Below are 15,143 nucleotides of genomic sequence, written 5' to 3'. Positions count from 1 at the left end.
AACAATAAACTTACCCTGACATGTTCTACCTCTCACCACTTGGTATCCTTGGGGGCACATACATGAGAATTTCCCAGGTTCGTTGACACATTGATATTGACACAGGTAGCTCGAGGTTCTGCATTCATCAATGTCTGTTGAACCAGACAAAAGCAACAACATAGAGTTGAATACTTACATGTCATTATTTTGGTATTTTTTTTCAAACATTGCGATCTCTGAAACAGAAATGCAATACTTTATAAGAGGCTCAAATGAAAGTTCTAACAATATCAGCTTAGTTCTCATGGAACTTCACAGAGCAGAGAATTTTCTTACCATCAGTTTTACTCAATTACTGCTGACACTTTGGCAAATCCTGGAACTAACCATCCTAGCTGAGCAGACTGAAAGAAGTGGTTTGTGGTTGATGATCCTGTGTTGTGCTTGGCAGACCCACCCTTGATGCAGATTCATATTTGCCTTCTCAGAAATTGGGTGGCTGTGCTTCCAAGTTCATCTGAGTTTTGAACTCTAAGTTTCATCCCTGTGCTAGCTTCTAGAAGTTGATGCCCTGGCAGAAGGCTTTGCATTTCTCAATGGTGCTGTTCTTATAGTTTGCTCAGAAGGGCAGAGGCAGCCATCCAGAGCCAGCCCCTTTTGGTTTTGAGCGCAGTGGCATGATGGGAGGCCTCTCAGTGTAGGGTATGATCTTTGTGGCCCCAAGTAAAGCTGGGACAGTTTGTGAGGAACTCAAGAGCATGAAGTGTCAATGGCATCCCTTGGGATGTCTTAGGCCATTTGACGTGCACAGTGGAGCGAGCATGTACAGTGGACTCTGATGGTGATCCTTCTAGTTAGATGGCCCTCTTCTTGATCACGTGGAGAGTGAAATGAAGGCACCTTAAGAAATGTGCCCCGAGCATGCAGTGGCAGGGATGCCTAGGGCCAGATCTTTTGGTTTCTATTCTAGTGTTCCTGACATGCAATCAGCTACTTTTGAACTTAAATATGCCACTAGTCCCCTGGAATTCTCATTAGACACAGAATTTGATTCAGTAGGTCTGGGCTGGGGCGTAAGAGTCTACAATTTCACAGGCCCCTAGGAGGTGCCAATTCTGCTGGCCCATCACACTAGAGAAGCAAGATACTAGAGTACCCTTGCTAATTATCAGACCCAGCCTACATCTAGTATTTCAATTATTTTTTCTTCTTTCTTTTGATAACATACTAAAAAGACAGTGTTATAAGTGAACTAAGTTAACTGGATTTTAGAACATAATAAAAATTTGCTTTCTTAAACAGGTATATACTTGGATAAAGCAACAGCAAAGACAGGAACTGTGCTATTACTACCAATTATTTGGATAATATTTTACCTTCACAGTTGAGCCTGTCACTGCTTAGCTCATATCCTTGATTGCACTGACAGATGAATGAACCAAGAATGTTGTAGCATTGCTGAGCACATTGATTGCTGGCATCACATTCATTTATATCTGAAAGGCAAGGTCATACACACCTATATATTTATGTCTTTAAACATAGCCTTGGTCTTTTGTACCTATGTCATCTGATGATAAGTGAGTAATTCCCTAGCTGGATTCTTTGCCTTGCAGAAGCTCACTGGAGAACATCCATTCAGGTTTCATATTTATTGGAACAACTTCAAACATCTGTCATGTACTTTCAGAAATACCAGAATATTTTTTTTTTCCTGGGAATGATGGTTAGTTTGGTGTTTGATGAATCTTTACAAAAGAATTTAATGGTTCTAATAAATATACATTCCAATATCTATTTTCTTTTATTGTTCAAATGCAAAATGCCAAGTCTATAAATAATTGATATAAGACACATACTGATACGGTCTCTCAGCATGCTGTAGTGAAGATTTATCTGTGCTATTTATTACTTTTTAAATGGGTCCTGTTAAATTCCATTACAATTATAACATAAGCCTTTGAGACCCATACAGAGTTTTGCAATGCTCTAAGGCACTGAAAATATTGTGAAAAGGCATTTTTCCTGCACTAGATTTTTTCCATGTCATGCCAATCTTAAAATTGTGTGCCGTGACATTGCATTCTGAAAGGGTAGAAGAAGCATGTGAAAATCAGATGCACTCTCAGCAGAAAGTTTATGTATCTGAACTTGTAGTAACCCCTTTGGCACCTTCAGTGTTTGTATCACACACTGTTGACTAACTGGTGTGTGTATATCAATTGATCTATAGTTAAAACCTTTTCTTGATACTGTCACAGAGGAGAACTAAAACCAAAGTTAAAAATTTTTTCCATTTACATCTTGATGTGTTTTTAAAAACCAGATTGGTTACTGTCCTTTCAGCTTTGGGGAAGTTGATGGAAACCATGAATATAGAAAACTGGAGATACTGCTGGGAAGACAGAAATTGGTTGGCTGTTTCCAGAAGACTTACCTACACAGGTATAGTTGTTTGCTGCCAACTGAAACCCAGGATTGCACTGGCAATAAAATGATCCTGGTGTGTTCACACATCTTTGGTGGCAATATGGAGGGATGGTGCATTCGTCTACATCTAGGTTATTAAGCACACACGCAAAGAGAACCAAATTACCGACTATCCAAATTACTATTATTGATCTGTTTAGTCTCAAGTTCTCAGCAGAGCATTATCTAGAAAACCTGGAGACCTCATTTTAAAAGTAATTATTTTTCTTTTTTAAAAAATTAGGGTATCTGTGCTTTAAATATACTTTTGTATGCTCTCTGTAGCTAAATGAGATGTTAAGAACAAAGACTTCCTAAACCTGGCTGGATGGGTTGAGATTTAAAGAGGGAAAAGTAATTAAGACTATTTCACATATAAGTGAGAATGTAAGGCTGCGAATATAAAAGGTTATTTATAATTAAAGAAGTAGAAAAGAACTATGGAAGAATTGAGATATAGTATAAAACTAAGAAAGGAGGCTGTTGCTCAGCTGGTGACCTTGGTGAAGTCACTCAAATGTTCAGTAGTTCGTTTTTCCTTCCGTATAATGTAGACAGTAATGCTTGCTATGTGTATCTTATGAAGTTTCTGTGAGAATCAAGTGAAAGAATGCTGTGGAAGGAATGGGATACTAAACAAGTTACTTTTTGAGAGTGCCCTTCTGACACACTGATCAAGTGTTCCAGCCTGTGTCCTCATATAAATATTTCCAACTATAAAATGCTCAATTGAGAACTTGCAGAACAGAATTAATATTTTAGAAGCATAATAAAATTTCATTAATTTACAACTGTACACTTTGTGACAACTCAAATATGGCATGTGTAATTTAAAATAATAATTATATACTATCAATGCAATGATACTATCTTATGGGAAAAATGAAAACAAAACATAACTTTCTGCTGAACTCTTCTGGTATTTTAATAACTACAAGTGTGGGAGGCAGAGTGCTCAAGTAGGTAGTGTACCACGAGGTAACCTGAGTTTAAGTCTTTGTTCCAGCATTTACTAGCTTGGTCTTAACCTCTCAGAGCTTCCATTTCCTCTTTTGTGAGTAATAATACAACAATGTGGTAGGGTTGTTGGGAGGATAACATGAGATGATATAGGTGAACTTCCTTGCACAAAATAGGCAAAAACAAATGGAAGCTATTATGAATAAGCTGCAAATATATGTGATTTAACTTGAATATTAAATAAACAATAACAATGTTCACATAGCTTCCCTCCTAATTTATTTAGCTGTCTGATCAGATGTCATGTCAGGGAGGCCATTTCTGTCCATCCATATAAAATAACTTCTGCTCCATCTAACCCCTAATCCTGCTTTATATTTCTTTGTAGCCAGTGACACTCCCTGCCATTGTGTTATGTGTTTATTTGCTTCTTGTCTGTCTTCTTCACTATAATGCATGGCAAATAAGATCCATTTTCTCCCCATGAGGTAGAGATAAAGTATTTTTTGTCTGTTGTGTGCTTAATACCTAGAATAGGGTCTGGCATGGTAGGTGCTCAGTAAACATTAGTTGAACGAATGGAAAGTTCATACTAATTAAGAGCAGTTGTGAAACAGTTCTTCCTAGTACCTAGTATCATAGCCAGGTGACAATATCAATAGCTAAGTTATGTAATTGGTACTTTCTAATAGCTCCACGAGGGCCGTGATTCTGTAAAATCTGTTTGTTTGCCACAGTGGTCCAGCACCTAGCACACAGTAAGCCCTCAATAAATATTTGATGAATTAATGGTGCATGTCTTTTCAACAAGTAAACATTCATTGAATCTTTGTTATTTGTTAGCACTGTGGTTGGCAGTGTAGGTTTACACTGCTAAACATATGATGATGATCATATGTATATTCTACTCCATCTTGTATGGAAAGCAGGCATGAAAACAAATTATTGTGTGGAATTATAAGATCAAAAATAGAAAAGTGTACAAGAGATAGAGGGAGCACCATTCCACGTGACTTGCTGAACACTGCTGGTGTATTTGGAGCAGTCCACAATGAATAAGTATAGAAATTGGGAGCATGTGTTTAGGAACAGCAATTTAGTGTTACTGCAACATTCTTATTGTACTCTATAGAAGTATTGATCTATAACAGGTTAGCAATTTACAAAAAGAATCCTTCAAAGTTTGAGAATTATTGGCATAGAAGAAGGAGTAACTATATTTGGGGAGATCATAGAACACTTCCCAGAGGAAGTGACCTTGACCTGGAATTTAAGATTTGAATAGGAGTTTGTCAGAAGTGCATGTCTCTGGTACTGAGAGCTTATACAGAGGTAGCAAAGTGTGACACTGTGTGATGTATTGGGGAACTATAACTCGTGGGACAAAGCTAAAGTGTAATTGTTTTGGCAGAAGAAGGGTGTTGTTACAACAGAGTTGGGCGAGGATAAGATGGGGAAGATCTTATATGCTATTGAGGAATGCAGTGTTCATTCTGGGGGTGAGAGGAACAGCAGGGAAGTCACATGATTAGATCTGAATTTAAGGACATCCCCTACTGTATCAGAAAGACCTCTAACTATATGTTCCATTTGCTTTGATTCTTCCCATAGTAGGCTGGGTTTGTTCTTTTTCTATACTTATTATACCCTCAGTTGTTTATTTTCCTAATACAACAGGCAAAACTTTGGTGCCTATGAATTTGTCCAAACAATTTTCTCCTAAATCACAGCTTCAGTCACTGCAAATTCCTGGTCCTTCATCAGAGACTGGACTAACTAGCCCCAGCACCTAGCAGAGCCCCAGGGCAGAGAGAGCAGGGCCAGGGCCTATGAGAGCTCAGAGTGGACACCCTGACACCAACAGCTCACATTCACTGGTGAAAACTGAATGTGGCGTTGCCTGTCCCCAGAGATTTTTATCCTCTGTTCCTAAGAGAAAATAAGAACTCTTCATTGATTTAATGGTACGAGGAAGTATGTAAGTCAGTGGACAAAGGGAGTCAATTACAGAGTTTCATCCTAGTGCTGGGCCTCAAGATTGCACCCAGAACACTTTAGTTGACTTCTTATTTGCCAGCCTCCCTATATTGTATTCTTCCAGTCATTCAAAATGCATGCATTGAACATCTACTTGGCTGGCAGACTTCAGGGACTGGGGAGACAACAATGACACAAACCAGACCTGGACCCTGCCCTCAGAGAGCTCAAGTAGAGCTCTCAAGGAGGGCTCATGTGTTGCGGTTCTAGTACTGGAGCCACTTGTAACATAAAGAATGTTTAGTACAAGTCTGTTAACTCATTACATAACAATGGCATACAACTATTCAACCCAGGGCCAGGCACCATTCTAAGCATTCCTGCACATGAGCTCTTAAGATAGGGGCTGGTTTTATTTCCACAGTACAAAGGGAAGAAGTGAGACACAGAGGATTTAAGTAACTCAAAGTGAGTTAGGGATGGAGCTGGGATTTGAACCTTACTATTCGCTCTATAGAGCTTCCCAGGTGACTCAGTGGTAAAGAATCCACCTGCCAATAAAGGAGATGCAAGAGATGCAGGTTCCATCCCTCGGTTGGGAAGATCCCCTGGAGTAGGAAAATGGCAACCAGCTCCAGTACTCCTGCTTGGAAAATTCCATGGACAGAGGAGCCTGGGGGACTACAGTCTGTGGGGCCACAAAGAGTCAGACACAACTGAGTGACTGAGCACACACACAGCACACATTTGCTCTGTAAGCTATGTTACACTAAAACCTAGTGAATGAAGCCCACAGCATCAGTGTTTTAGAGCTAGGACACCAAATATCTAACTTAAATGGTTCTCCTCTTTGCTTTTGTGGTCTCACTCATACCCTAAGTTTCTGCTTTTGCTTAGTCTAAGATGTAACTGACACGTTGATATCCAGACTATGCTTGACCTATAAAGTTGTTTTTTTCTCATTAATATGGAAAATGGGTTGGTAGTCAATGAAAGAATAAGCATTATCATTCTGCAAATAAAGATGAGTGCTTTGATTTGAAGGCCTGAGGGTTAAACAATTAAGATGCTCCAGACAGGACTTGGCTCACTACACTGTTGTACTTACCTACACACTGCTCTCCTCGCTTCTGATACCCGGGAGGGCATTGACAGGCGAAGGAACCTCGAAGATTGATGCACACTTGATCGGCTCTACAGTTGTGTGTCCCTGCAGTGCATTCGTCTATGTCTGATAAAGACACGCAGCACAGAAGGAGTTTGAGTCGACTGTGGAGATGTTGGTATTTCCTCCATCTTTTTTGCCATACTTTTCTTAAAGAAAACAAGTTTTCACTCTATTCTTAAAACGTTACTCTGTAATACTGTTTTACTGGAAATGCTTAAAATGATAAATTATTTCAAATGTTCAGAAAGTAATTTCAGAGATGCCACAGTATATCACGTATTAATAGATTTAACAAACGCTAATATTCTGCCATGTATGCTTCAGTTCACTTTGTTTTGTTAAGAAATGAAACATTAGAGGTGTAACCAAAGCTTTACTTCATTCTCATCCCTTTATTCACCCACCTACTACCATCCTGGTAGGTGTGAATCCTTCCTTGAGATTTTTTTTTTTATACTTTCATTGAACATATATGCACCCATTAGCATATATGGTATTGTTTTGGGTGTTTTAAAATGTTAAATTGTATGATACTTGCTTTTCCACCCAATATATCTCATTTGAAATAATTTCTAGTGACCAATCTCTAAAAATCTGCCTAATACCTAGGTAAAAATCAAGCTTTAATATTATGCATTGCTTGTTGCTATTTTTATTTTGTAAACTTTAGCATAACATGGATGAATAAACTTTTCATAGCAGATTATAAAATAAAAGGGATTAAATTTAATCATATTTCTCTAGGAGAGATAGGCTGGTGTAGTTTAAAATACATATTTTACCAAAGCATTTCACATCTTGGAATAATTTACTAAATGTACCTTAAGGAGTAGGTAGATTTAGTTCTGGAAAGTAAAAAAATGTTCATTTTGAGATCAACATGTATATGCATGGCAGAGTCCCCTCACTGTTTACCTGAAACCGCCACAACATTGTTAATTGGCTCTACCCCAATACAAAATAAAAACTTTAAAGTCTGGGGAAAAATATGATGTGGATTTTTGTGTGTGCACTCATATTGGAATAATTTATAAGTGAAATTTAGTTCTGCCTTCTCCACATCACCTTTGCATTTATTTGAATCTCTCATATTTATGAGGTTAAATAGCACAGATGAAAAGATTATGAAATTTTGGCATTCTTCAACAACTAAAGACTCTAAGCTTCATTTAAAAATATCTAAAATTTGTAATTCCTAGATGATAGATTTTGCATAAAAACTGAGAGAAGTTTTGGGGTGTCTGAATCATCACTGTGGTAGACCCATGGAAGTGCTTTGGAAGAAATAGTGGGCCAAAAGTCAGTACTGAAAATGAACCATCAGTAATTAGAATTTATTCCTAAATCCTGCCTTCCCTTTAAGAGGCACAGAGAGTTGCCCCGGGTGTGTTGCCTTTTATCTTCCTTTATTTTCAAGCATAATTGCTGCACTTACACTACCCAGTATATTAATGTAGGAAGCTCAGGTTATAAGAGAGTTGTCCTCAGATATCGGCTTTGGTTAGCTGGGTGTGGAAAAGACAAGAGGGATTCTTTCCAAGAGAAAGAGGGAGGGGAGATAAAGAATCCCCGAGGGGTGCCTGGCTGTTTATTGGATAATAACCTATAAAAGCATCTACTTACATAATTCTTATTATCCGGGTTTAAAGTTCTGGCAAAATTTTTGTTATTATTTTTATGTCTGTTTTGAAAATTTTTATTGCTATTTTCAAATCAGTGATTACAACTCTGTCCTTTCTAGGCACTATGCAAAGGTACAGCAATCTTTCTTTGAAATTATCTGCTTTTTTTGGTGTGTCTTTTATTATTTTCTCATATGCACTTGATGAAAACATGTCTACTGGGGTTTCTTCAGAGCTTTATGACTCGCTAATACAGAAATGACAGCAGAATTCCTATTGTTTTATGTCAAGAACATTTGCCAGCATTTGCAGTGATAACAGCCCTGAGAGATACAGCAATGTGAGATTCAGATGTGGCAAGTTTCCTCAGTACATGCTGGCGGAAGATCAAGGGCTTGGGTTGGCTGCTGCATTTTCTAAAGGAGGCCTCACCAGTGACTGTGGCTTTTCTTTCTGAGACATCCCTTTGCAAACTGCCTCCACCCCATCGCATTCCTGATGTGATTTCCTTCCTATTCGGGGTTTTTTTTTTTTTGTCCTTCAGTTCTCTTTGATAAATAGGCTAACATTTCCAGTGGAATTAATATATCATTAAATAGCTTTCATACATAGAAGTCGTGCTCCCTGGACCAGTTCTTTTTTAAGAGCCAGGTTTGTTTACCTTCTAAGAAGGATAATTTAATAAAAGTATTAGGTGAATTAAAGTAATTTAATTTTTTAAAAACCCCAAAAGCAAATAAAATGCCACCATCTCTATTGCCACTATATTCCTTTCTCTGTCGATAACAAACAAAACTGAAGCAGGATTTACCTCACCTAGGATTGACTGGTGATATTTTTAATATACTTTCTACTTACCTGGATTCACTTTTAGTTTTAATTCTTTCAGATGGGAATACTCCCTGAAATTTAATAAAACACAATTGCATGAAATTCCCTTCAAGAAAATTATTCCAAAGGAGTTGAATGGATGCTTCATCTTATACCTTGAGCTGCCATCTGTTAGTAAATGAACAGGCTACATTTTCATTTATGGCTTTTCTGACTCGAGTTTAGAATATTTATCCCCTTTGCTCTTTGCAAGTTATGTAATGCTGAAGGATGTGTAGATAGACCAGATTTCTCTGAACTATCTTCAGTAAGACTGTAAATTTGTTGGTTTATTTAAATAACATGGTTTTTATTAATTTGAAAGTTGTTCTTTGAGATCCTGTTATTGTTTATTCACACATCTATACAAAATCATGCAAAAATAATTTTACATTGTTACACTCTTTTATGCTTATCTTTTTTACTTGTATGCATCTAAAATATATTACTATGCTAGAAACTCAAAGCAGAATATCCATCTCTGTGCAGATGTACCAGCAGACCTGGCTTTCCCACGTATGTTTATAAAAGTCCTCTGTGGTGGGAATACCTTACTGGCAAAAGCAATTCTTTATTCATAAGGAAAACTACTCAGGTCAGCCACAGTTTCCCTGATAATCTAGGAAACAGTACTCTGGGGAGAGGAGTGTTTGTGTTGTTTTTAAACTATTTAGCATGTAGAAATTATGCATGCCAGAAGAAGAGATGGAGCTGAATATGAAGTAAAGAACAAATCAAGAGGCAAAATTACTCATGTTGTAACCAAAAAAATGCCCCTGCATAGTACACTGAACCACAGTCTGAACTGACAACAGTCAACAAACGTGGAGGAACTAGATATGAAAGTTGCATGCCAATTAATTTGTGTCTAACAAATTAATATTAGATTTATTGAATGAACATATATTTGCTTTTTAAGGTAAAATGTTTAATAAATGAATTTAAAGTTATTTTTCTTCCTTTAACCTAAATTAAAAAAATTTTTTTAAAGTTAAAAAAAAAAAAATAGACCTTTGATCCTACTTGTAAATCTTGACATGAATCTTTTTATATATTTTACATATTCTAAATAAGAATCATTGGCATACACCATGTTAGCTACTACTTCTACATCATTGATTTGCTATTGCTCAATATTTGCTTTGCTTCCAATATTTATTATTATTAATACTATGACAAAAAATTGTGAGTAAAGTATTTTTCATATATAGAATTATTTCCTCAGGATATACTCCTTGGATCTATATTGTCATTGAAAATGGCTGTAAAGATATGAGATTGGCTCTTTCACTATCAGCATTGGTTATTATAATTAAAAAATATTTTTTGCTATTATGAGAAATGACATCTCACTATTATATTACTTTCATTTCTTGCCTACATCCAACATTTTGCCTATAACATTTGTTGCATATAGTTTGCCCATCTTGTTTTCTTTTAAATTTTATTAGAATTTTGACATAATATTTTACAGTTGTATGAATTGAATCTACTTGACATTATACTTTATGTTTTATATCAATGCACATGTAAATTCAGAAATCCCTTATACCTACTTATAAACATTAAATTTCATTTTTGAGTTTTTTATTGAAAAAAAATAAATAAATAAACTATTTATAAGTTATCTTTGACAGTTCAGCTCACTAGGTTCTTTAGGTAGACAGTTATCATGGTTCTTGGGCCTTGAAACCAAGTTCTTTGAGGACAAGGTCTATGTATTACTTTTTTTCTGTATTCCTAGAATCTTACAGAGTGCATGAAACATGATGGGTTTTCAAAACATAATTGTTCAATAAATGGATGAATGAATCAAGGTTGTTTGCTAAGAATGGATGCCTATAGTTTAAAGAAAGTAGGGTCAGTGTTTTATCTCACAGAACTAAACATTTACAAGACAGAGTAACAGGTAAAATGTAAGAAACACCAAAATGTCAGCAAATGGAAATGGCTATAAAGCAACAGAGTAGAGAAATACAGAAGCTAGGAAGAAAAAGGCCACATCAGAGGTGGAAGGCTGGCCCAAGGAGATGAATTTTGAGCTGCATTTTGAAAAAGGTAAGGTATGTGGATTGGCAGAAATAGGAGGCTAGGGGTTTTCTTCGTGGCTCAGTGGTAAAGAATCTGCCTGCCAATGCAGGAGACATGGTTTCAGTCCCTGGTCAGGGGAAGATCTCACATGCTATGGAGCAGCTAAGCCCATGTGCCACAACTACTGAGCCTGTGCTCTAGAGCCCAGAAGCTGCAAACTACTGAAGCCCACACACCCCGAAGCCTGTGTTCCACAACAAAAGAAGCCACTGCAATGAGAAGCCCACACACTGCAGCTAGAGAGAAACATGTGCTGCAATGAAGACCCAGCACAGCCAAAAATAAATAAAACAACACATGTGAAAAAAATTTAAAAAGAAAAAGAAATAGGAGACTATTTCTAGGCAGAAGGGAGATCACATTAGAAAATTCTGATAAGACAGAAGTGGTTTGCATGAGAACGGCAGACAGCTGGAGTCAGCATGGCTGGAGGTACTGTGTATGAGGAGTTTGGTGCAGTGCCTGGTTAAAGGCACTCATAAAATGGTAACTCAAGTCATGAGCAAAATTCAAGGCCTTAAAGGTGTGATTGGGCTTCCCAGGTGGTACAGTGGTAAAGAATCCACCTGCCAATGCAGGAGATGCGAGAGATGTGGGTTTGCTCCCTGGCTTGGGAAGATATCCTGGAGGAGGAAATGGCAACCCACTCCAGTATTCTTGCCTGGAAAATCCCATGGACAGAGGAGCCTGGTGGCCTACACTCCATGGGGTTGCAAAGAGTTGGACACGACTGAGCATGGCACAGAGCACAGAGCAAAGGTGTGATTAGAGTTTAGATTGAACACCACAGGAAGCAGCTCTGAACTATGTAGACACAGCCTAATGTAAACATTACCAAAGTACAAAATAATAGAATGTGCTTCCTAAAATATCACAACACATAAATCAACTCACATTTCATCATTCTAATGTATTAAGAATAGCTAATGGCAATATTTGGTGATTCCCTCATTTTTCAAAAATGTGCCCACACTCTCCCTTCTAGTGATTTATACTATTGTAGGTCCCTCTCTTGCTGACTTTGGCATCATCACTGTGTTAAATAATCCAGCTGATCTTCGCTCAGCTCTCACTCCTAGCCTCTTTATCGCACTGATCCCCAGTCTATGGAACTGCATATTTGGTTTTCTCTCAGAGTTAGTAGAGGCAACTGTGTCCACATCTCTGTGGTGTCCATTAAGTCCCTGCTTAGGCCCTCATTCTCTATGTTTTTGGCTCCTGCCCTTCAGTATGACTCATATTTCCCAAACCCCTGACTCATGCTGCTTTCTCTCTCTTATGCAACATTTTAATCTTTGCAATGTTCTTTCCATAATTTGATAACTTACCACGACATGGAGTTACTTCAGTGTGTTTTCATGGGCAAAGATTTTGGGTACCTTAAACGCTCTATACTACCACTTATACTTTTCTTGTGCTGCTTTACATTAAGGGAATAATTTAGAACTACTTTGGAATAAGCCACCATTCACCAGATGTTCTATTTGATGAGAATGCACTGAAATAGAAATAAGGAACTGAAATTATTTTTATTCTGTCACTGCCTCTGTGATCTAGGGCCATGACACCAATTCCTTTTCTGTTTCTCTGTCTGTAAAATGGACTGTCTGTCCTTAATGATATGCACAGATTTTTTAAAGTTCAGAATTTTCAAAATACATCTTTTTAATTCCAGACCATAAATCCTTAGAGTAAAATAACCAGATCTTTACTAGTTCCGAGTGGCCACTGTAAATATTATTTAACAGCAAAGTAAAGGTAATGGTTAAATTCAAGTTGCTGCTATTTCTTGATCTTTGTGGCTCTAAAACCTTATTATGTCTTTACCAACAATACTAATTTAATCTCATAAATGGAATGAAGTAGGAGAAAAAGGTTAAGATTCATATTTGCTGTAAGGAGGAGTTTCTTTACTCCTGGCTGCTTTCTTCTCTCCCTCCCTCCCTCCCCCTTTCTTTCTTTTCTTTTTTCCTTCTTTTTTTTTTTTCTATAGTGACAGGATAATAAATTAGTTCCCAGCGAAGTACACTTTCTATTTAATCTATGAAACTTTTTGAAGAAAAGAGATTCATTGGGTGAAGATCTTATAGTTATTTTGGATATTAATCTTATTTTTCAATACAATCCTGGAAGGTAGCATCTATTTCAGCAAGTGCTGAGGCATTGCTATTTTACTGCTGTTTCATCCATTAATGGCTATTGATAGTGATATCCTGAGTAATCAAGGCATTATATTTGTTGACTGAAATCTGATTAAGGATAAGATGTGTAATATTTTATATGACTTCATATACAAATTTGTTAAAATTCTAAAATTAACTGCTGTAAAAATAGGTAAATATTTAATAGTATTTAAACATCTATTATTTGTTTAGGAAATAAGACCTACAAGCCTCTGATTTTATCCTAATAACAATCCTGTAGAATATGGTCTCATTATCCACAATTATTGGATGAGGCAGGAGGATGCCACTGAAATGTAGGTTTGTAAGTGACCTGCTCAAGGTAACACAGAACAGAGAAATCTTGGAGTCAAGAAAGATTTCTCTTTTGCTTCTGTAATTTAGGTCTCCAGAAAGGCTTATTTCTTTCTGGATAGTTCTGGAGAGTAGAGTTCTACTGTGTGTGTATATATATATATATATACACACACATATAAAAAAAATATATATTTCTTATATTATATAAATATATACATTTTTTCTTAGAATTAAAGAGAGTGTTGTTAATCATTAGGGCATTGATTCCTCCTTTGCATCTTTCTGCTCCATCAGAGTAACATTCATAGCTCTCCAAGTCTTCCGTTTCCCTCCCCAGTCCTTAGCCAATTATCAACAATTTTTGTCAAAGACTTTCTATTTCCCTTGCTGCTTCTTTAATAGTACTGGAATCAGATTTATCTGGGACAGATGCCCAGTTCTAGTTAGCTTTTCACCCTTCTGAAATTATCAGCTAGAATTCACCCAAGCTAAGCAGTTCTAGTGGGGAAAATAAATACTGACATTGAGTAACAAAAGAGGACTGTCTTTGTTGATGGCCAGCAGTAGATTTATAGTTCTAGATTCTTATCTGTTCTGGCAAGACAGATTGTTAATAGTTTGGTGTGCTTTAAATGATAAACAAATATATCACCACAATCAAGAAATATCAGCTTCCCAGATAGTTCATTTGTTCATTTTAGAAGAGTAGTCAATCATCTCTACTGGAAGTCCTTGGTACTGCACTGCATTCTAACAGAACCTTGAAATGTGCTATTACCATGTGGAAAAGTCATGGTATTTGTTCTTGGAGTTGCCTTGTCAACCCCAATAGTGGATTTGCACTACAAATGACCTTCTCTCACCTAGTTTCCTCTGTCTAGAGGTGTTCATTTGCAAGATGTTGGATGAGATTAAACATGAGGTTCATATCTAACCTCATGAAGTCATATCTAACATTCATGAATGTGAGGGAGAAAATCAACTGGTAAACATGAATGATCAACTTGTGACTCATCTCTACTACAAACAAACCAAATGGACCATCAGGCCAAAACAAGACAGCAAGCAAGGACTCAAAGACCTTAATCCTCATTCTTCAGCTCTTTTTGCACCCTGTCAAAGTGAAGCTTATTACTTTCAGAGTCTTAAGGGAAATACATTTTCTACTGGTAAATGGTTGTTAATTGTCAGGAGTGTTCTCTGGAATCTCTGTGAATATGTCACATCCTGGTAAACTCTCTTTTTTCTTCTTAATCTTAATAATCCATTAAAAATATTTGAGAAAAGATGACCCTGGTATTTGAATGATATTACAATCAATCATTAATCTATAATCATTAATACAGTGGAGGTAAAACTGTGTTTTGAAACAAGCAGCACCGTCAGTCTTTGTTCTAGGGTGGCTCAGTACCAGGAAGAAAGGATTCTGTGTGAAAGTTCAAGCCCATCGCATACATGTCAAGAACCTACTTCACACTGAATGGCCTTCAAAGGAGTTGTGATCCCATTTTATTAGGGGATGCC

The 15,143-nt window shown here is 37.0% G+C and overlaps 1 protein-coding gene and 1 long non-coding RNA gene across 6 annotated transcripts in view; one reads left to right on the top strand and one right to left on the bottom strand.

Annotated features, from left to right (window-relative positions):
- Nucleotides 1–2,420, top strand: part of LOC138989902 (uncharacterized) — a 201,168-nt gene extending 198,748 nt beyond the window's left edge. Inside the window, exon 5 of the long non-coding RNA XR_011466079.1 lies at nucleotides 2,329–2,420. This is a non-coding gene — a long non-coding RNA (uncharacterized lncRNA). The remainder of the gene's footprint in view (nucleotides 1–2,328) is intronic.
- The window catches only part of EFEMP1 (EGF containing fibulin extracellular matrix protein 1), a 70,548-nt gene that overhangs the window by 11,526 nt on the left and 43,879 nt on the right, over nucleotides 1–15,143 (bottom strand). For 2 of the 5 annotated variants that reach the window (XM_005889461.2, XM_070379548.1), the window contains exons 5-8: nucleotides 6,497–6,619; nucleotides 2,420–2,539; nucleotides 1,359–1,478; nucleotides 15–134 (exon numbers count right to left, since the gene is read on the bottom strand). In XM_005889461.2, the coding sequence (XP_005889523.1) occupies nucleotides 15–134; nucleotides 1,359–1,478; nucleotides 2,420–2,539; nucleotides 6,497–6,619 (483 nt within the window). The remainder of the gene's footprint in view (nucleotides 1–14; nucleotides 135–1,358; nucleotides 1,479–2,419; nucleotides 2,540–6,496; nucleotides 6,620–15,143) is intronic. The other 3 variants (XM_070379550.1, XM_070379549.1, XM_070379551.1) reach the window with 3 other exon arrangements.

Source organism: Bos mutus, chromosome 11 (genome assembly GCF_027580195.1).
Source record: "Bos mutus isolate GX-2022 chromosome 11, NWIPB_WYAK_1.1, whole genome shotgun sequence".
Classification (NCBI taxonomy): Eukaryota; Metazoa; Chordata; class Mammalia; order Artiodactyla; family Bovidae; genus Bos; species Bos mutus.
Note: the sequence above shows the minus strand (reverse complement) of the source record. Positions and strands in the feature narration are given on the sequence as shown.